The sequence below is a fragment of the Camelina sativa genome, chromosome 15 (assembly GCF_030686135.1).
Source record: "Camelina sativa cultivar CO46 ecotype springtype chromosome 15, ASM3068613v1".
Classification (NCBI taxonomy): Eukaryota; Viridiplantae; Streptophyta; class Magnoliopsida; order Brassicales; family Brassicaceae; genus Camelina; species Camelina sativa.
The window spans coordinates 6,923,583-6,943,584 of NC_141894.1; the positions used below are offsets into that span (position 1 = coordinate 6,923,583).

Genomic DNA, 20,002 nt, shown 5'->3' on the forward strand with positions numbered 1-20,002 from the left:
GAATTTTATATATTAAGAATTATTTTGAACAACGTATCAGGATTTGACATGTCATTCATTAATATTTTCTAAATTTCCAGAATTTTTTAGACTAAGAAAAATTTAAAATCTATGGAAATAAAAAAACTATGTACAATATCCCACATTAGCTAGAAAACTTTTAGACAATGGTTCAAACCAGTATAAATAAGATTAATATGCTTCCAACAACGAATGAGCAGGAAAGCTTGATTTATCAGGCGTCCAAGTTTAGAAGTTTTATTCGGTTTGATCCTGTTTTTTATTTGATCAAACTAAAACTTTAAAAAGTTTCGAAAAAATATTATAATATTTAAAATTTTAAAAATTTTAAATATTATAAATATTGAAAATATTAAAAGCTCTTAGCTTTTAAAAAGTTTTTAAATATTATAATTTTAAAATTTTAATAGTTTAAAATATTATAAATATTGAAACTTTTTTAAAAAGGTTCAAATATTATATTCGAACCTTTTAAAAGTTTAAAATACTTTAAATATTGAAACTTCTAAAATTTTTAGCTTTAAAAAGGTTTCAAAATATTATAATTTTATATTTTAAAAATTTCTTAACATTTAAAAGCTTTTTAAAAAATTAAAATTTATAAATTGGGTGCTTGTGTTGACTATGCTGGTTTTCATGAATTACACAATTTTTTTGAGAAAAAATGATTTTGGTTTTGGAGTTTGATGGGTTAACAAGTTGTATGGTAGTCTAAAAAAAAAGGTTTTTTCAGTGAAAGAATGTGAAAAAGTTGACGAAGAAGAACAAAAAGAAGAGTATAACAAAGAACTGGACGGTAAAAGTAACGATGACAATTACCATAAAATTTGACAATGAAAATGACAAGAAAGAATATGAAGAATAAGAAAACATTAAATAAAAAAAACACGAAAACATAGGTGATAGCGATCAATTAAATATGAAAAAGAGATAAATTCATGATTATAAAATTGTTTCGTTTTTCTGGTTGCCAAAGAAATGGTTAAGATATGTAAGGACACCAGTTTGATCCGTCTTACCTTGATGTCGAGTTATATTCATGATTTTTTAATCAGATTTAATTTTAAAACACAACTAATTTTATATTTTAAAAAATTGTGTATATGAAATTTAGATTTTTCCTTAATAGTAATTTAAAGTTTTCTGTAATATAATATTTCATTACGGCCATCAATCATATATAATTTTTGTCAAAATATATCAAATAAACCCACGCGTAGCATGGCTTTTTTAAAACCTAGTAACAATAATAGGGGGAGCCGGAGTAGTATATTTTTGTAATTAAAAGAATCAAACCAATGTGAAGCAGCCACGCAGGTGGCTTCACCTGGACACATGTTACCAAATATGGGGACAGGTGGCGCTGTTAAATGTCGTAACGTGACAGACAGTCACTATAGAAAATAAATATGGTTGCGTTTGCGTCGGCTGTGTGACGCTGATATCGTCGTTCTCACGTGTATGAGCGCGTGAAATAGGTCCCAGTTTTGTTTTTTTGGGTACAAGTGCTTTTTTCTTTTTTTTTTGTGGTGCGGCGCGTGAGCCACGTGTAGGACTTGTGCTTATTACAAAACACCTTATTGGAACTCTGCAACCAAACAAGAACCACTTATTTATTCCCCATTAAAATATACCTAAACACATTCGTTTCTCTCTTTTTTTTTCTTTTAAGGACAAGAAATTAAAACTCCTTATCATCCATCGGCTGAATCATTTCAGAAGTCATTATCTATTCTTTATTTGTCTCTATTTTTTTCTTTACAAAACGCATTTTTTTTTTTCAAAATGGTTTTTTCAATTTTTTCCTCTATAATAAAGAAATTTTATAATAGAAGTGAGTTTTACTCCAATGCTCCTCTATAAAATAAAGGTTACTATTTTTTCTTCTATTTATAGAGAAACCTTTGTAAAAAAAAAAGGATTCCTCTATAAATAGAGGTCTATAAATAGAAGAAAAAATATCAATTTCTATTTTAGAGATGAAAATAGAAGACTGTTAGAATAAAATTCACCTCTATAATAAAGACAAAAATAAAGGATTATTGGAGATGCCCTTAGTTACTCGTTAAACCAAAAAATATGTATTGATTTGTTTAAAGAGAAGGATGGGCATTATGGACGGTTGCCGTTACCGTTAAACCGCCGTTAGCTGCGGCATATGAGGGTTGGGACGTTGGGTGATGTGTCAGGTCAGTTGAACTGTCGTCTTTTCCATGAAACTTCGAGGAGACCTTATTGGCTTTCACGTGTCTGTTTTGACATTTTACAATGACGCCGTCAACTCCTTTTATCCTTTTCTTCTCTTAACTAAAATTTGTTATCGCCGCCCTTCACGCTCCTAGCATTTTCATACTCGCTTTTGTTATATATAGTACAACAAAAAAGAAAAGGTAAACAGCCTGATTTACAATTTGATTGCCGACATTAAAAGAAAACTGTTCATTGAAACTTCAAGGAAAAAACCAAATTCAGATTGTGAGGACTGATTGAGGCTTTCATCATAATGGATTGTTATACACATATGTCACAAACATGTTACATCATAATGGAGTGTTAGCTTTTTTTTTTTGTCAACGGATCACAAAATAGTAAACGTTAGGAGTATCAAAAGTAATATAGTACCGTATTGCTTTGCTTCTTTTAGCGTTAACTTTTTTCCCCCTTCTCATTAATAATTTTATTTTCTGAAACTGAAATTTATTTCAACTGTTTGGTCACTTTTTCTTAATTAATGGGCTCAAGGCCTGATCACAATGACAAGAAAATATCAACTGTAAAATTGATGTAGGGATGGCACGTTGGTACATTAACTCTAAAAATCGCGATTTGCTACCTTACGAAGAGCATGGATTCGGAATTTAACATTTATCCAATAATAAAAACTGGCATACCATGCATTCCATTAATGAGTAAATCACTCACTGCTAACAATATCATAAGACAATTATTTGAAATTTAACTATTATATAATTTATAATTGACAAATATTATCACAAACATGTTACGTCTAGGAATAAACTATAATTAATAACAGGATACACAACTGCAATTAAAGTTTTGAATATTTGCTAACATTATCGTCTTCTTTTTTATTACATCACATAATCTATATATAAAGACAACATATTGCCAACAAAAAAGAATAAGTTACATAACATAATAAGCAGAAAGGAACTAAGAAAGAAAAATTAATCAGTAAGAAATATTATTCTTGGGAGAATACATAATGCAAACCGAAGAGAAACAAGAGGTCTCCGGCACCGTAGCTTCACGGGCGAGGATTCTCTTGTCCCTCCTGAGAATCAACCCTTTTGGTAAGCTAACAACGAGTGACCTAGACAAAAACAAAACGCCGCTGTTAAGCGTTTTCTGCGGCAGAACTGAACTGTACTCGTTCCCGGTGTCACAATCGGAGGCAGTGGCAAGAGTTCAAGAAAACGTTAGCCAGTTCATCGGGAACTACATTTCTGTCTTTGTCATCTTCTTCTTAATCTCTCTGTGCAAGCAGACGACACCATTTTTGGTGCTGTTAGCGAGTTTTCCGGTTACGGATTATCTCGACAATTTGATTGTTAAAAAAGGACTTGATCAAGCTTACCCCTTCATTCGCCGTTTGCTCTTCTTCATCTCCAAATTAGGTTGATAAAGAAACAAGTACTATACTTAATACTTTTTGTGGACATATGCAAGGCAAAACATGTCTTGACGATCGTTATTGACTTGTTGTAAGAATGTTGTTTTGCAGGAATAGCGGTTCTTCTTATGCGTAGAGATGTTGTTATCGCTTTTTTCTCGTCTCTTCTTGCTGCTTACTTGGGTACAATTTTTTTTTTTTAATCTCTTTCTATGTCTCTCTTATGAAAATGTAGGCAGCGGTTACATATGCTTGGGGATTAAAATTTTTGTTTTGGTGTATATGTTTGTAGCGATGTTGTTGCACGGATCGTTAAGGAAGTTGCGTGATTGAGACTTGGAATCTTCTAAAAGACTTTTGGGTTTTATCGCTTGGGGCGAACTTAGCAATATTAACAATATATAATATGATAACTAAATAAATATATGTATTAAGAAAATGATTATCAAATTACTAAACAAGAAAGCTATTCATAAACATATAAATAAGTAATTTAAGGAAATGATTATCAAATTACATTTTTGTAATAATACAAACAAAAATAAGCCAAACCCTTTAATTATACACAACTATGAATAGAATTTCCTCTTGAAAACTTGGGGAAGACAAATTGCAAAAAATAAAAACAAATTTGTAAAAATAAAAAATAAAAAGCCAAAGGAGAGAAAGAAAAAAAGAAATCTATAAATACATTTTAAAAATATTTTATGCACATGAATACCAAAAATTAATGCATCAATGAAATTATAAAAAAAAAAAACACAAGCCAATGCATTCTATATGTAGGTTGTCTCAGGGTGGGAGCTTAAAGATCACGTGATGATTGGCCTAGCCATCTGCAGAGAGAAAACAAAGAAACCCATTTTCGAAGCTTTAAATTCAAATCTTCATTGAAGTCATTGAAGTAGTCAAGTTCCAAGTTCAAGAAAAATTGTCCATGTATCAACATATCGAACAAACCTTGAGAGTAAGAATCTGCCCAGTGGGCTAACATTTGTGTTGGAACTAAACTCCTTGTTATCTTGTTTCCTTTTGTTCACTGCATCGTCGGGTGTGGTTTTGGCAAAAACACGGACCGCCATGTCATGCAAATCTTTCACCGAAGCTTCTTTTGAACTGTTAGGGATTTATGGTTTTTCTCATATTAAGTATATTCACAATCAGATGACCAAACATGTGTTTTCTCTATGTGTTATTTAAAGTTTCATGTACCTTCCCAAAAGTTCAATCAGCTTGGCAACAAAAGCTTCACAAGAACCAGGTTTTTCACGTTCCATAGTCACAAAGGATCTCACCACTGTACGTCCAATAGATTCTTTTGGATCGTCACCAAGAGCCTACACCATGAACCAGAAGACATGATCATTTCGCTATTCGTTGTATAGAACATTCAAACTACTCGCAACTCATTTTTATACGCAAGTGAAAAAGATTAGATTGTAGTTTGACAGTAGCATTACCTCTTTTAGGGACGGTATGAGCAATACTGACAATGATGCAGGCAAGGATTCCCATTTGGACTCATCTTCTTCATCGCTCACTTGTTCTGACCTTGGACATGCTTTTTGTTGACTAGAATTATCGTCAGAGTTTCTGCATAAATTGTAGCTTCGTGTTAGAAATGAGCCATGCTACGTACATTCTCTGAACATGAGAAGCTAGGATCTAGATTCACCCTGAATAATCAGAATCATCGGCACTTTGTTCCCCTCTTCGGTTAACCGTCCCATCATTATTGTTCTTTCCCATTCCAAGTCTTTCTCTAGCATTCCCCCTTCTGAAGCCTGCGTCAAGTGCTGCCTTTGCCTGAAAGAAGTATTGAATTCAAGTGTAAGAATCAGATCAAAAATCCAAATGAGCAGAAGATATCTAAAGCAATGTAAAGATATATGCAAAAAAAAAAAAGGTGATGGCTAGTATAATTCAGAGAGGCAACCTTTCAAGATAATATGAAGATTAAGAGGGATAAACAAACCTCCGCCAGATTTGCGATGCTATCTTCTGAGGCACTGGAAGTTCTCTCTTGAATCCCTAGTCTAGATTTTGGGGTTCGAGGTGATCTAGAGTCATCGTACTGTCCACGAACAACAACAGTTCCACTTGCTGAAGCATCATCAAAAGGTGTATACCTGCCGCTAGACTAACAAAGTAGAAATGGAATCTTTCATAAGACTCAGAGCTTGTTTAATTTCTGTAGATGATGTTAGAAAGGATCCAGGAACTTCATACCCCAGAGCTTTGTTCACGGTATATTGAAGATGATTGAGAACTTCTTGGGGTTCTTATGACAACAGTTCCCGATCCACTGAGCGATGAATCATCCTGGAATTAGAAGGACAAGGTACAAAATATATGTTACCTCATTCTTAAGAATACATAGACATACAATATAGTAATCCTAGACGTGAAACTTAAAACTAGATCCCTGCAGTAGAAATGATTACCCAAGTAACATGAAACATACATATCACGACATGCTTTAGAATCTAATTTTCAGGTGCAACAGTAACAGCAAGAAATCGTGTCAAATAAGACGGCCTGCATCTGGCACACAAGAGGCAAAGGATCTTACTTCTTCGTTGAAGCCATCTTCATGGTCATTCCGGAAAGGATGTCTTCTGACAAAACCTCCATCAGAGGCTTCAGAAGTTGTACTACCAGTCGCAGATGACCATTGATTACCACTAGCTCTTGTTGTTCTTTGCGAAATATGATTAGAAGAAACTTCTTGGCGCCTCTCTCTCGCTTGAGGAGGTTTTAAAGCACGAACAGTTCCAATACTCTGTGACCCCCCAACGCTAAAGTCCCATCCAGCATTTTTGACAGTATTCCCCTGAAAACTGTAGCTACGAGTTAATAGAGAGATTTTCAAACAAGTAACAGAAGAAACCCCAAGCACAGAAAATTCATCGAACCTAGATCCAGGAGTGCCTTGGCTTCTTTCATCTGTAGCCACCCTAACAGTACCAGATGATAGAACTGGAGTTTTGGGACCATTCCTAGGTGTCTCTTCATCCTCTTTTACTTGGTACTTTGGCCGCTCTCTTTAAAGTGGAAAAAAGGACAGAACAACAATCGTGCTTATTCTGGATTTTCTTTTGGCATATAAAAGATCAAAACAAACATACGGGAAAACCATCTAAATGTTACTTTTGACATACAATCAAATTAGGAAAGTCATAATTGAAATCACATGCCAAATCCGTTGAAGAGAAAAAGCATCAGACCTTATCCTCTCAAGAAGTTTCGGACTTTTCCTAGCATTCTTAATAAATCTGTGTTTAATAAGTTCTTTAGCACTTGGTCTCTGAAAGTATAAGACTTGAATAAGAGATCATGAAATCCCACTGCTGCTGGTAAAAAAAAACAAAGATATCAAGGATTGCACTATAAAAACCTCAGCAGGGACCCTCTTCAAGCATAATGAAACAAACTCCTTGATCGGACGGGAAAAATGCTCATCTAACTGCACAGAAAAGAAAGAACGTTAAACATTAAAGGCGGCTTCACAATCAAGAAATGGCAGTGCCAAAATTTCACCGAGGCCATAACGTTATCATGTTTAAAATGAAAAAATGTGAAACCTGAGGTGGATTTTCCCGAGGTATGATAAAAAGCACTCTCATAGGATGAAGGTCAGCTAGGGGAGGTTCTCCTTTTGCCATCTCAATAACCGTAATTCCAAGCGACCAAATATCTGCCTAAAATGACAACAATCCCAGCCAAAGACACATATTGGCCACAAAAATATTAGATTTGCTGAAACATAAGACATGTGAAGCTAGAAGAGGTGAAGATCAGCATATAGACGAGATACCTTCTCATTATACCCTTCTGAGTTTTGAATCACTTCTGGTGCCATCCAAAATGGGGTTCCTACAAAAGTCTGTCATTGTTTAACATATCAGCGCACACAACCCAGATGAGCCCTGATGAATGAACGAAAATTCTAAACCCTCAGCAGAGAACTATAGAGTTATCCGAATTGATAAGAGAAGCTTTTTTGTTAAGGCTCTCTTTCAGAAGATCTCTTCTAACATATAAATATTTCCATAATTGAAACATGCACAGGATTCTACTATGTAAGGCTGTATATGAGAAATTGGAACCGGGGCTGCAGATAGGCTGTACAATAATAATGACCTAGTGAATTGGACTATTCAAGAGTATAATAGTCCGTGAAAACTTAATTCAGTAAAAGTCAATAGACCGCAAGCAGCAAAATCTAAACAAGGAGACCAGAAACTTTATCACCAGCCCTCCTCATATATTATGGGGCCATAAAAGATACATTGCACATCAGAAAGTTGAATCAGTAACAAGAATCAAAATCAACAGTGATCATTGGCATAGTAGAGTAAGCACCTTCCTTTTTGATATTGTCCGCGTTAGCTGAGCAGACACACCAAAGTCCGCCACCTGATACAGAGTGAAAAGGATGTTGAGGATGAAGCTCACACAACTAATTTTTGAAACAGAAGATATGGAAGATTTTACTGCTATAATAAAAGTAACAAAAAAACCTTAACATCTCCATTCTCGGTCAACAAAATATTAGCAGCTGCAAAGAAGAAAAGAAAGGGATTATATACACCAAGCAGTTAAACACATTTCATCACATAAACCACAGTAATTATATTAACGCACACAAAACCTTTAATGTCTCTGTGGATCTTTCCCTCATTATGTAGATATTCAACAGCAAGAAGCAGATCGCGTGTGATACAAGCGATTGATGTTTCATCCAACGGATTACCAGATTGAAGCTGCACAAGATATATCACTTTTGAGAATTATAAGTTGCATCAGAAAGAATATAGACACAGGATCTCCACCGTGCGTGCATCACCACACACAGAGTTTTACTTCCAAAATTCTTTTATGTTCTGACTACAAAAATAGTGAGTTGACATACAAGATCAGCAACAGAGCCACCAGCCATATATTCCATGATGATCCACAACTTGGTGTGATGAAGATAAGAACCATAGTATTCGGTAATATACGGGCAACGACATTGGGACAAGACTGAAATTTCCTGAGGGTCAAACAAACAAAAATGAGCATTACAATCCCTACACACAAATATTAAGCACAGCAATTGACGTCAATGAAGAAGATACCTTCTGGATATCTTCGATCTCATCTTCTCTGTCAGATATCAATTAAAAAAAGGTTAGTTAGAAAATTACTGAGGATGATTATGGTATGCTCAACCAAACACACTATAACTAACAGCTGAATCTATACGTCTAGTAAAACTTAAGGAAAGATTACTGTCCTTTATCCTTTTAAGAATCGTGAACAAAACGTTCACAGACTTACAAAATGTAATAACTCAACTTATAATATCCAAAGTCTTAAGAGAAGAAGTGCATACATGAGAAGAAAGAACTAAAATAGAAAATGTACTCACGATTCTTCCAAGTCGATTACTTTAATGGCAACTTCTTTATTGAGGTCCTTATCAAACCTGATAAGCAACAGCACCAGCTCAGCATACAAAAAGGATAAGACTTTATCACATGAACTAATAGATAAATGCCAATCCCATTATTCCAAACTGACATGAATAGATACTTACGCTTTATAGACATCACCAAAAGATCCTCTTCCAATCAACTCAATCTGACTAAATCTGGCTCCAGCTGCCTCTTGTAAACCCGCAACATCTTCCATCTCCACATACAAGGAAAAAACACTCGCTCTACTCTCCCACTGCAAACACTATGTTGATAAAAATAAATAAGCCAATAACAACACAATCAGAGAGCAGAGTAGCAGACTATAACAATTATCACCAATCCCTCCCTCCTCTTCTCCCTAGAGCTAAACTACCCCACAAAAGAATCAACCCTGCAACCTTTTACTCAATAACACGAACTTCACCAAAGTAAAAGCAAAATGCAAACTTGAATTAAATGCGAGAATCCCTTTTACTCAAAGCAAACACACACAAAAAAAAAAAAAAAAAGACAAAAGAGAATGTAAAATTGTTTGGTGGATTCGAGGAAGTGACAGCTGACCTACACAAATTTTGCAACTAGCCGAAAATTGAAACAAAACGTCACTGGTTGTGTAGCTTATCCCGTTCGATCAATCAGAATAACGAAATTCAAAATTCTCTAAGTTGAGGATCGATCCAACTTACCAGGTGATTAGACAAATAAGACGAACGGTTACTATGGGATCTCTTTGTTGCTCTTTCCTTTCGTTTGCTATAGCATTTTCTGAGAAACCACTCTCGAGTACCAAGAGATCGAGAGACACTCTTGGAAGCAGATATGAAGAAGTTTCCTCGATTTGTTGATGATTGTTCCTTTTTCGTTTTTAAAAAAAAAAAAAATAGAAAAATATATATCAGAGAAAAAAAAAAGAAAAATATATATCAGAGCCAGGTTTCGATCCTGGGACCTGTGGGTTATGGGCCCACCACGCTTCCGCTGCGCCACTCTGATATTTGTTGATTGTTCTTTTCATTCCAACTATTTTTTTAAAAAAAAAATTATGGAACTCATTCCTCAATTTCCAGTCACAGAAGAACTACCCAGCCCAATAGTCTCTAAAGCTGATTTAACGGCCCACGTAAAAATTGAGAATCATTTCTTGGCCGATCACATTTACATTACTATTACAAAATATTTTTGGTAATTAATAATAAAAACCCTAGCATTTTAGGTACATTACAAGAGAAATATGGGATTAAACAAATTTTATCTGTTTGAGATTCTCCTCTTTTTTTTAATCACTGCTCCTTAACTCCTTTTTTGGCCACCCCGAATAAGATTATTCTACAATAAAAACTCATCGAAGGATACGAATATCCTACTTAAAAAGGACATATACAAAACACATGAAACTGTAGTAAAGGATAGAACAGACCTTATCATATGGAAAAGTTAGAAAATTTTCGTGCATTATAATGGCAAAGCTTGAACCAACTTATTAGAAATGTTCTACAAAACTTCACTATATATATAAAGTATACGATTCTTTTTATTATAAGAAAACTAATCATCGTTTCCTTTTCAACAACAATACAATAACCTTACTCCATGTCCTCTTCTTTTATTTTGACAAATTCAACAGTTTGCACATAAAATTCAAAATATGCAGTGTACTATACTAGTATATGAAAAAGAGTTGGGTCCCACAAAGGAGAAATTGTAGGAAAAGAACAGAACCGGTCAATGCGGGGAGCTTAAGACTTCCGTCAGGGTTTCAGACTGATGCAACCAGACCAACTCTCTGTTACTGCCTTTCGTATACTCCTCCTCACGCGCCAACCTTTGGTGGTATTCTTCATGCGCTTTCGTTTCTTCTTCCTTCCTTATTTGTCTATGCGTAGTCTAACACGCGCTCGAGGTCAAAACCAGACTGCTGGGTTATTCATTTGTTTGTTTGATGACAAAGCCACTCGAGTCTTACACACGGCACGTGCGCACGTGACTCCTAAATCTCTTCTTCCTATATATTCTCTTTGTCGTGCCTCTCCCCCACCCTTAATCTGCGTGCGTGTCACACAGAAGTAAGTAAAGTATGAATCTTGGTCCAAAACCAAATCCCATGTTTGACGACAACCAAAATGAAAGGCTTTTTCCCAACGTATCACTATGGTTGCATATATATATAAAATAATACTCCATGTCTTTTTAGTGAGGAAAAATGTCGACTGATTAATTATGGTCACTACTGTAATTGCATCTTTAATCATAACAACAACAGTTTATCCACTCCAAAACCATATGATTATTTCTCTTTGAGGAAAGCAATATTAACTAGTATTAAAAAGAAATCTACGGTTGATGATTGGATTCATTTTTTAAAAAGCGAATTATAATGATTTTTCCAGGAAGATTTTTACGTATCTTTGACTTTCTTGGCTTAAGAGATTAAAACTTTTTCATGCAAAAAAAACTTTAACCTTGTGTTCAATTGGTTCTCTAATATTTTAATCATATATGTATAATATATTGTTGACTATACCAAACCCCAAGAAATTCGTATCCTATTGCCACAAGATTGTAAGTTTTTACGTACCAACAAAATATTCAGAACTAAAATAACACATTATTGAGTGAGTCGACAAACAGTAAATGTTGGTTTGGCATTCAGATAATTAGTCTAAATTAAAAAAAAAAAAATCGAAAAAAAAAGAAAATTTTAACTTAAAAGAGTCCATGAGAAGCTTGAGCAAGGAAGGCAGCAAAGAAAAACTAGAAGGCCAAAAGCTAGAGGAAAAATATCTATATACATACAGATAACACACATCGACATATTTATATAGATGGTGGGCTCAGAACATCATCATCATCATCAACATCATCATCAAAACCATCAGCAGCAGCAACAAAGGAGCAAAGAAGCTTTAGGGATGGTGGCTCTCCACGAGGCCCTAAGAACCGTTTGTCTCAACACCGACTGGACTTACTCTGTCTTCTGGTCGATCCGTCCCCGTCCGTACGTATCTCTCTCCTTCTCTCTTTTACTCTATACAACATATATATCGGTCTTTCTCTCTCTCTCTCCCTCTCTCTCTATCTCTCCTCAAACCGATGTCTTTTTTTGTTCTTCAGGAGAGTTCGAGGCGGTGGCAACGGCTGCAAAGTTGGCGACGACAATGGAAGCTTGTAAGTTACACTTTTTTACAAAAAAAAAAATTAGGTTACCCATATATGTAGTCAAGACCTTAACCTACTTTAGTTTAGTCTTTATGAAACATGGTTAAAGAAAGTCAACATTTTCCCCTATGGTTTATCACTTTACCGTATAGTAGTCACCGGAAACTTTCCTCGGAAAGAAACTAGTTAGACAGACTATTTATTAGTACTCTATAGGCTTGAAAAAAAATCCAAAATAATTACAAAAGTTGCATGAACATCCTAGACATGATCATGATCACGTAGCTATGAGATGAGACTAGATCTAATCTACCTTTCAATTATAAGTTATGATCTGTTCAATAAATAAATAAAAAAACAAGTTATAAATCATGATCTGGTGGAAAAAAACATCAAGTCATCAACGTTAGATGATCTTGTCGAATAACCATAGTATCCATTTATTTATCATAATTAATGATTTGTTTGTGGTGAGTAGAGATAGATTTACAGATACACTATATGCATTATTGACATATTGATATACAGGATGTTGATGTGGGAAGATGGATACTGCAGAGGAAGAGGAGGAACAGAAGGCTGCTATGGGGACATGGAAGGGGAAGATCATGTTCGTAAATCTTTCAGCAAGATGTCAATTCAGTTATATAATTATGGCGAAGGGTGGGTACTTGGTAGGTCCTTAATTACTTTTTATTATCGTGTCTGTGTGCATGAATATATATAACTCCTGACCTTAAAATGCAAATTAGCCGAAAATAGAAACTATATATCTTCCTTTTCTTTCTGGGGTTTGCAACATATATACTTCTTGCCAACAGGTTAATGGGGAAGGTTGCTTCTGACAAATGCCATAAATGGGTTTTCAAGGAACAAACTGAATCTGAATCTAATGCCTCTAGTTACTGGCAAAGCTCATTTGATGCTGTAAGTTTTTTGTTTACAGGATCAATGACACATTCATTTCTAAAAGATTTTACTGCAATACTGAAATCTATCTCTTGAAAATGTAGATTCCTTCAGAGTGGAATGATCAGTTCGAATCTGGGATTCAGGTATAGTAAAGAACAATAACCATATATGAGAATGTGCTTGACTTCCTTGTTTCTCAAGTAACCTTTCTAATCTCTTCTTATTGCATCTACAGACCATAGCTGTCATTCAAGCTGGACATGGCCTTTTACAACTTGGTTCTTGCAAGATTGTAAGTTTTCACAGTAAATTAGTTTTCTCACTTGGGATCTTTCGGTTATGTTCTCTAAACGGGCTGGTATTATTACTCAGATACCTGAAGATCTGCACTTTGTTCTTCGGATGAGGCACACGTTCGAATCACTCGGCTACCAATCCGGCTTTTACCTCTCTCAGCTCTTCTCCGCAAACCGAACCACTTCGTCTTCAAACACATCGCTCATGGGCTCAAACCACCCTATACTTCCTCCACAGACTCAACCATTACAACCCTCTCTTCCTCACTACAGCTGGAGCGGTACAAGCCAACGACCAATGATGGCTCAAACCTCTTTGCCTAACTACCAGCCTCACATGCCTTTTCCAGTAATGCCACACTCAAACAAAGAACAAGACCCCGACGTGAAATGGCCCACGGGACTATCTTTCTTCAATGCATTGACTAACAATGTCAACGCTAAGCTTCTGTTTGACTCAGAGGGGTTAGGTGACAAAACAGACCACCAGAGCCACCAAAACCAGAGCCAGGAACAGAGCAATTCTGAGAGTCAAGCGAATCCGAGCGAGTTCTTGAGCCTTGATAGTCACCACCGAAACATGAGTTTCTTGGAGTGATGGTCTTCGTGTCTGACCTTCGTAAGAACTTAGTTTGCTTCTGTTTCTGTGTCTCTTGTTTGTTGTTTGGATCGTTTCTCATCACTTCTGTTAAACATAGTCAATCTACTCTCACTCTCTCTCTTTTTCCGTCGCTCTACTCTCTTTTTTTCTTTGTTTTCAACCTTTTAGCATTTTTCTTCCCTTAAAACTTTTCTAGACCCTTCATTTACGGCATAAGTTTTGTTCTAAAAATAAATTATAACAATTTCAAATCACCAAGTTCTTTTTTTTTTGTTGAAAATATATTTTAACATCGCAATTGTATTTTTAAATTTACTATACATAAATCTGTTTGTTCTTGTAATTCATGAAAGATAGTTGAAGGTACTTAAATTGTATTTTTAGATACAGAATCGCCAAAAACCCACAAGCCAATATAGTTTTTTACTATTGAATGAACAATCATATTTGTTTCATATATAACCACGTCACCACTCATCATTTCACAAGTCTCAAGCTCCTTCCAATGCATGACACTCTCTACAAGCAAAAATCGCCGCCATTAATATTCTTCTCCACAGCTTCATCACCCTACTCCCCCTGCTCACCCCCGTCTTCTTCCTCACCCTCGTCACCTTCTTCTTCCGCCCACCAACCCTTATCCCTCCACTCATTTTCACCGGCACGGGAGTTATATATTGCCACCGCTGCGATGAATACGACCTGTAAAGAGACGCAGTCACAATCTCCGTCGCTTTCGTCCTTGTCGAATTCACGGTTTTGCCACATTTACTACTCGGAGGTTTTATATCCAACGGCTTGTTGTGAATGTGAGTAATGGCACTGGCACTGTTGTTGTTGCTACCGACGTTGCAACTGCTCGTTCTCGGAGAGTGAGAAGCTGAGCTGCTATTACTACCGAAACTACTCCTGCTGTTCGTGCTATTGCTCCGGGATGAGATTGACCGCTTTGTATAAATACTGCTGGCCGCAGGGAAAGCGTGTGGCAAGAGACGGCCGTTGAAGAAGAGATGATCGGCTGGAGAATTCTCATCGAACGAGTCTTGCGAAGGAGAAGATGGAGTCAACGATCCGAATTCAAACTCCGGCGGCGACTCGTCAGTGTCTGTCGTTTTCCGATGATTCACCATTTTTTTGATACTTTGATTTATGTGGTTCGTCTACTTCGTTTAAATAGAGAGGAGGACACGTGGCCAAATATGTACGGAAGTCTTGAGGAGGGAGCCAAATAAAACTTGCCAGCTCAGCGTTTGAATACACGTGGCAAAGTGAAATGATTGTGTTTTGTAAATTGTGTCGATGGTCGACCGGATCACGGATTAATTTAGGAATCAAACTTCTAAGTTAACACTCATTTTTATTAAAAAATCTTGTGCTTTACCTTGTTGCATTGTAATTCATGTCGTACAAACTATTTCTAATTTTATAAAATTTCTCTGCTATATGTTGTAGCTCACATGTTTTACGCTGGGGACACAAGTCTCCCAAAGATACGCTTTGGGCTAAAGCAAAAGCAACAATGGCTTTTATATACAAAACCTTATCAAACGAGCTTATTATTACTAAAAGATGGAAAGATTCTCTGTTGCTAATCTAACAATTTAGAGATTAAAAATATCCAAAAGTAATTTTAAAATAAGAAGAAATTAAAACACACAATATCAACAAATTTTAAAAGACAAAGAATTCGCACTATGGCTTTTGTCTCCCATTGGCCCATTTTCAAGTGACGCTTTACACTTTAAGGACCCGTACCTTAAGGGAAACACCTATCATCATTAATCTCAGTGCTAATCATATTTAATGTCTCATCTACTAAACTAGTGGAGAGTGCTCATCTTATTTAATTCTAATTTGCTTTTTAACACATAATTAATTGCCTTTAACTAAACATTTGGAAGTAAGCCCATCATCGTTATGGGCTTCAATCGGCCCGTTTATCAACATTTTTGTCCGTTTGTTAATAAAAAAATGGAAAGAAGAGTCATTAGGTGGCGCGAAGACGTCAGACATCGCCGCAAAGGAAGCGGCGGTGGAAGCTGACATGCAACATCGTGCTCGTGTCATTCTCTTCTTCTCTCTCCCTCTCTCGATTCGTCTGCATTTTCGTCTGTTCTTCATTATAGCATAATCATACATACAGATTCTTATATTATATAAAATCGTCTCTTCATCTTTAAAACCATGACCGGTAAAGATATTCTCCACAAGATGAAAGAATCCGTAAAGGTATCGTTTTTAATTTCATCTCTTCCCAATGTTTACTTTAGCAATCGCTTTTGGCCACTTAATATGCGGATCGGGTATTTGGTAGAACTGGTTCTTATAGATTCAGATATATAATATACTTGTTGGAATCTAAGATACCTCAGTTGTGACAATTGGCTGTTTTGATTGTAACCTTTTGGTGTAGGAGAAAGTTGGGCTTGGTGCTTCATCTGCAGATTCAGGGAAAGGTAAGAGCAAGATGTCAAAGCAGATCACACATGGATTTCATTTGGTGAAAGGGAAAGCATTTCACGAGATGGAGGATTATGTTGTTGCTAAATTCAAGGAAGTTGATGATAATGAGCTTGGTTTGTTTGCTATCTTCGATGGCCATCTTAGCCACGAGATTCCTGACTACTTGTGCTCCCATTTGTTTGAGAACATCTTGAAAGAGGTAATGGGAGTTTATAATCTCTCTACACACTGTGCTTGGAAGTCAGGTATTATGGAGTTTGATGTTTTCTTTTTTTTTGGTTTTGATTGGGAAGCCTAATTTCTGGAAAGAGCCTGAGGTAGCTATAAAGAAAGCTTATTATATTACGGATACGACGATTCTAGACAAGGCAGCTGATTTAGGGAAAGGTGGTTCTACTGCTGTGACTGCGATATTGATCAATTGCCAGAAGCTTGTGGTTGCTAATGTTGGAGACTCTCGAGCTGTTATTTGCAAAGATGGTGTTGCAAAGCCACTCTCTGTTGATCATGAGCCCAATTTGGAGAAGCAGGAAATTGAGAACAGAGGCGGATTCGTTTCTAACTTTCCTGGTATCTAAATAATTCAGTTACATTTTATGCAAATGTGTTATGATTTTGTTGTTGGATATGCTTGAGTGAGTCTTGATTTGTATTGAACCTATTTCAGGGGATGTTCCTCGAGTTGATGGTCAACTAGCTGTGGCAAGGGCATTTGGTGACAAGAGTTTAAAGATGCATTTGAGTTCGGAACCATATGTTACGGTGGAGATAATTAACGATGATGCAGAGTTTCTTATCTTAGCAAGTGATGGACTCTGGAAGGTTTTGATTTACCGTTATCTGATTATTTCAACAACTTACTTGTATGGTCGCTGATTATTTCAAAACTCAATAGGTCATGTCAAACCAAGAAGCTGTTGACTCGATTAAGGGGATAAAAGATGCCAAGTCTGCAGCTAAGCACCTCGCAGAAGAGGCTGTTGCAAGGAAAAGCTCAGATGATATCTCAGTCGTTGTCGTGAAATTTCAGTGACCATTAGCTCTCGGTTAGTCTTCTCTTCTCTCATTTTGGCCTTTTCAATTAGCTTTAGTCATATAAATGATCAAGTGAAGACTTTGAGAGTAAAAACCATATCATAGTTGATAGTTATAGCTTCAAAAACATACAGTACATGAAACACGATCACTAAACATTATTAGACGCATGAGTATGCCTAGGTCTTTTAGATTTGCTGACAGACATCCATTACAGGACAACATAGAGGGAACCAGAGGGATGTAGTTATATATTGGTGTAGGATTTGATACCATTGACTCGCTTATCTTGACATGGTTAGATGCCATTATTTGGATACCAAAATAGAGCATAAGTAGATGACAGAAGAGAGGGAGCGGGAGGGTTTATCTGATCTGTGGTCGCTTGAATGATGCGTTGGTCATTGGAAGTTTCATCTCCACCCTGTTTCTTTCTTGAGTCTGGATCAGTTGACTACTAAACCCTCTCCGGCCTGAACCTTCTCCATAAATGTCACCAGAAATCTTCCTCCTCCTCTCATTGTGTCCAGCTAAGCGCCTCCTGCAACTTCTTTTAGCTTCATCAAACTCTGGTAGCTCATGAAACCTGCTCAAAACTCCCAAAACCATTAGAATTGAGAACAAACCTCTTCCTGATCATTTTTATAAAGTAATAGTGAAGGGAAGAATGGTACCTGCTGCATTGTTGACAAAAGCGCTGCCTGACGCCTGTAACAGTTGCAGCAGATGCCTTTGCATGAACTTCACAAACTCTGTGTCTGCGGTAATACTGCTTGGCCTCAGTCAAATTAGCAGTGCACCTATCGACCTGGCACAGTCGAGATGGAAGACGGTCGGTGCTAGGTACTCTAACTCTCTCCATCACACGCTTCCTTTTGTCTTCAACTCCCCCATCTTCCTCTTCTCCATCCGTACCATTCTCCATTTCTTCTTCATCAAGGTTGGAGACTGTAACCTTGTCTTTCAAGTAACCTCGTCGTTGTGCTCTCTGACCCTCCATCTTCTAGTTAAGCTTTAAAAAGTTGTAGTCTTATGAAATGGTGGTGAAAGTCTAGTTAGGACTAAGTAATGTTGAGGGATGGGCTTGTGGTTGGAATAATGAATTTTTTGAAGTGTTTAAAAAGGGGAGAAAAGTCGGGAGATGGACCACTGTGTCCTTGTATGCTTCTCTGGTGGAATAAGTACATGATTACGTGATGTGTTTGCTCCCCAAAAAAGAAGAATAGAGTAATGGGGTTTAGTTTGAAATTATACAAGTGAAAAATTTCTGCTAACTGCTTTGGTTTCTTCTGGTGCACTTAATAGTTGGTACAAAATTGGAGCTGTATATTGTACTTCCGCTTTAATATTTGACTTTTAATTCGAATTTCTTATTGAAACTGGGGACCCCTTTTGTTTGGAACATTGATGTCCTTCTAGGTAATTAAGATGATCCTTATTGACCAGTGCAACTGTAGACATATAGTACAATGAAGACGAGCTGGAAAATCATAATTTACGCATGGTCTTCTCATCTAACTTTATAATATATCTCTAGAAACGGACAAATATCCTAATAAATGGTGACATCCTTTGTCGATGTAGACTATCCTCATCCTGCAACCCTAGTGGCCATCTATTGTTGGACCCATCTGGACTATAGGCATTTAAGGTTAGGATTAGAGGTAAAATGGTTATGTTCAGTTTAAACTTTTTATTACATGCTGGTTTGTAATCTGGTTTTAATTCGCCTTGTCTCTGATATTTGATGCTGGCAGCATGAATATCGTCTGTTCTGGACCATAGCATAGGAATGCATTTTTAGTTGATGCTTTTACACTTTTTTCTTTCTTTCTTTCGGGTGTTGGGTGTTTATTAGTATCACCTGCAAAGATTCTATTTTGTTGGAGTGGAAAATCAGAGATTAAAAAGTAAACAGTGAGGTCACTTTAGCTATAAGGAGTCAATGCAATATGACACTTGGAACAATTCTTGATAGAGAGCTTTGATGTTTAAGGTTTAAAGTTTAGCTGCTCGAAAGAGATCTTCTTCACATAATAATAACCATGCATAAAAGTAACAATATCCTTCACTTTTTAACCTTGCTTTGTTTTTGCTTTGATAGGAGAAGAGAATAATAACAAGTATGGGCGTTCCTTCTGTAAGATGCAATCATCACCACTTCTGCTTTACTCGTCTTCCCTTTTTCTTTTTTTTTGACAATCAAATAGTGAAAACTTTTTTTTCTTTCTTTTTTGTAACTTTTTTATTATACATTACAGCAGTGTAAGAAAGAGGAATAGTTAGAATTAGTGGGTAGTGAAAGAGACAGGTCATAAAAGGTTTCACATGCCAAACTGTACTCATGTCTTGAGTCTATGACATGAGCTTTTGGGTTTGTTTTTACCGTAACAGAATAAATATCGCCCCTTTCTTCTCA

General features: G+C 36.3%; 6 protein-coding genes and 1 non-coding gene across 15 annotated transcripts; 3 read left to right on the forward strand and 4 right to left on the reverse strand.

Annotated features, from left to right (window-relative positions):
- The first annotated feature begins 3,247 nt into the window (after nucleotides 1-3,247).
- Nucleotides 3,248-3,988, forward strand: LOC104748202 (PRA1 family protein H-like). Its single transcript, XM_087487019.1, has 3 exons — nucleotides 3,248-3,659; nucleotides 3,767-3,838; nucleotides 3,948-3,988. Exons 1-3 carry the CDS (start codon nucleotides 3,248-3,250, stop codon nucleotides 3,986-3,988), a joined length of 525 nt encoding a protein of 174 aa, XP_087343145.1.
- Nucleotides 3,989-4,124: 136 nt separating this feature from the next.
- On the reverse strand, nucleotides 4,125-10,006 carry LOC104745817 (uncharacterized). 8 transcript variants are annotated; one of them, XR_015581926.1, is made up of 21 exons: nucleotides 9,807-10,006; nucleotides 9,240-9,373; nucleotides 9,072-9,128; nucleotides 8,779-8,806; nucleotides 8,571-8,693; nucleotides 8,310-8,421; nucleotides 8,179-8,216; nucleotides 8,021-8,074; nucleotides 7,473-7,541; nucleotides 7,240-7,356; nucleotides 7,053-7,121; nucleotides 6,883-6,962; nucleotides 6,571-6,699; nucleotides 6,228-6,488; nucleotides 5,885-5,977; nucleotides 5,631-5,795; nucleotides 5,331-5,461; nucleotides 5,116-5,248; nucleotides 4,868-4,992; nucleotides 4,616-4,771; nucleotides 4,125-4,491 (listed from the first exon to the last, which is right to left on the reverse strand). XR_015581926.1 is itself a non-coding variant. In XM_087487863.1 (21 exons), exons 2-21 carry the CDS (start codon nucleotides 9,332-9,334, stop codon nucleotides 4,461-4,463), a joined length of 2,073 nt encoding a protein of 690 aa, XP_087343989.1. In that variant the 5' UTR covers nucleotides 9,335-9,373; nucleotides 9,807-10,006; the 3' UTR covers nucleotides 4,125-4,460. The 8 variants fall into 8 exon arrangements, 6 of the variants coding, with proteins under 6 accessions (XP_087343989.1, XP_087343990.1, XP_087343994.1 ...); XR_015581927.1 differs by having other exon boundaries at nucleotides 9,240-9,382; XM_087487863.1 differs by having other exon boundaries at nucleotides 6,228-6,495.
- A 35-nt stretch (nucleotides 10,007-10,041) lies between these two features.
- Nucleotides 10,042-10,113, reverse strand: TRNAM-CAU (transfer RNA methionine (anticodon CAU)). The gene has a single exon. It is a non-coding gene; the product is annotated as a tRNA-Met (tRNA).
- Nucleotides 10,114-11,693: 1,580 nt separating this feature from the next.
- On the forward strand, nucleotides 11,694-14,339 carry LOC104745818 (protein RICE SALT SENSITIVE 3). Of its 2 annotated transcripts, none has more exons than XM_010467171.3 (7): nucleotides 11,694-12,115; nucleotides 12,232-12,285; nucleotides 12,805-12,939; nucleotides 13,098-13,203; nucleotides 13,290-13,331; nucleotides 13,424-13,480; nucleotides 13,561-14,339. In XM_010467171.3, exons 1-7 carry the CDS (start codon nucleotides 11,943-11,945, stop codon nucleotides 14,080-14,082), a joined length of 1,089 nt encoding a protein of 362 aa, XP_010465473.2. In that variant the 5' UTR covers nucleotides 11,694-11,942; the 3' UTR covers nucleotides 14,083-14,339. The 2 variants fall into 2 exon arrangements, with proteins under 2 accessions (XP_010465473.2, XP_087343995.1); XM_087487869.1 differs by having other exon boundaries at nucleotides 11,853-12,115; nucleotides 12,805-12,950.
- A 100-nt stretch (nucleotides 14,340-14,439) lies between these two features.
- LOC104779941 (uncharacterized) lies at nucleotides 14,440-15,225 on the reverse strand. Its single transcript, XM_087487870.1, has one exon. The coding sequence runs from the start codon at nucleotides 15,213-15,215 to the stop codon at nucleotides 14,577-14,579; it is 639 nt and encodes a 212-aa protein (XP_087343996.1). The 5' UTR covers nucleotides 15,216-15,225; the 3' UTR covers nucleotides 14,440-14,576.
- Nucleotides 15,226-16,058: 833 nt separating this feature from the next.
- LOC104745821 (putative protein phosphatase 2C 39) lies at nucleotides 16,059-20,002 on the forward strand. Its single transcript, XM_010467174.3, has 6 exons — nucleotides 16,059-16,314; nucleotides 16,499-16,747; nucleotides 16,842-17,118; nucleotides 17,216-17,370; nucleotides 17,444-17,594; nucleotides 19,688-20,002. The coding sequence occupies exons 1-5, from the start codon at nucleotides 16,270-16,272 to the stop codon at nucleotides 17,579-17,581; spliced, it is 864 nt and encodes a 287-aa protein (XP_010465476.1). The 5' UTR covers nucleotides 16,059-16,269; the 3' UTR covers nucleotides 17,582-17,594; nucleotides 19,688-20,002.
- On the reverse strand, nucleotides 17,664-18,794 carry LOC104745820 (squamosa promoter-binding-like protein 5). Its single transcript, XM_010467173.3, has 2 exons — nucleotides 18,258-18,794; nucleotides 17,664-18,169 (listed from the first exon to the last, which is right to left on the reverse strand). Exons 1-2 carry the CDS (start codon nucleotides 18,581-18,583, stop codon nucleotides 17,950-17,952), a joined length of 546 nt encoding a protein of 181 aa, XP_010465475.1. The 5' UTR covers nucleotides 18,584-18,794; the 3' UTR covers nucleotides 17,664-17,949.

Excerpts from the sequence above, each read along its gene's own strand:
- LOC104748202 (XM_087487019.1), top strand. The coding sequence starts at position 3,248 with ATGCAAACCGAAGAGAAACAAGAGGTCTCCGGCACCGTAGCTTCACGG. Across the intron at positions 3,660-3,766 it reads CTTCTTCATCTCCAAATTAG|GAATAGCGGTTCTTCTTATG; the intron begins GTTGATAAAGAA and ends GTTGTTTTGCAG. Across the intron at positions 3,839-3,947 it reads TCTTCTTGCTGCTTACTTGG|CGATGTTGTTGCACGGATCG; the intron begins GTACAATTTTTT and ends ATATGTTTGTAG.
- LOC104745817 (XM_087487862.1), bottom strand. The coding sequence starts at position 9,334 with ATGGAAGATGTTGCGGGTTTACAAGAGGCAGCTGGAGCCAGATTTAGT. Across the intron at positions 6,963-7,052 it reads TGAAGAGGGTCCCTGCTGAG|AGACCAAGTGCTAAAGAACT; the intron begins GTTTTTATAGTG and ends TTATACTTTCAG. Across the intron at positions 5,462-5,630 it reads GCATCGCAAATCTGGCGGAG|GCAAAGGCAGCACTTGACGC; the intron begins GTTTGTTTATCC and ends TACTTCTTTCAG.
- LOC104745818 (XM_010467171.3), top strand. The coding sequence starts at position 11,943 with ATGGTGGGCTCAGAACATCATCATCATCATCAACATCATCATCAAAAC. Across the intron at positions 13,332-13,423 it reads AGTTCGAATCTGGGATTCAG|ACCATAGCTGTCATTCAAGC; the intron begins GTATAGTAAAGA and ends TTGCATCTACAG. Across the intron at positions 13,481-13,560 it reads AACTTGGTTCTTGCAAGATT|ATACCTGAAGATCTGCACTT; the intron begins GTAAGTTTTCAC and ends ATTATTACTCAG.
- LOC104779941 (XM_087487870.1), bottom strand. The coding sequence starts at position 15,215 with ATGGTGAATCATCGGAAAACGACAGACACTGACGAGTCGCCGCCGGAG.
- LOC104745821 (XM_010467174.3), top strand. The coding sequence starts at position 16,270 with ATGACCGGTAAAGATATTCTCCACAAGATGAAAGAATCCGTAAAG. Across the intron at positions 16,748-16,841 it reads TTGAGAACATCTTGAAAGAG|CCTAATTTCTGGAAAGAGCC; the intron begins GTAATGGGAGTT and ends TTGATTGGGAAG. Across the intron at positions 17,119-17,215 it reads ATTCGTTTCTAACTTTCCTG|GGGATGTTCCTCGAGTTGAT; the intron begins GTATCTAAATAA and ends AACCTATTTCAG.
- LOC104745820 (XM_010467173.3), bottom strand. The coding sequence starts at position 18,583 with ATGGAGGGTCAGAGAGCACAACGACGAGGTTACTTGAAAGACAAGGTT. Across the intron at positions 18,170-18,257 it reads TTTTGTCAACAATGCAGCAG|GTTTCATGAGCTACCAGAGT; the intron begins GTACCATTCTTC and ends AGTTTTGAGCAG.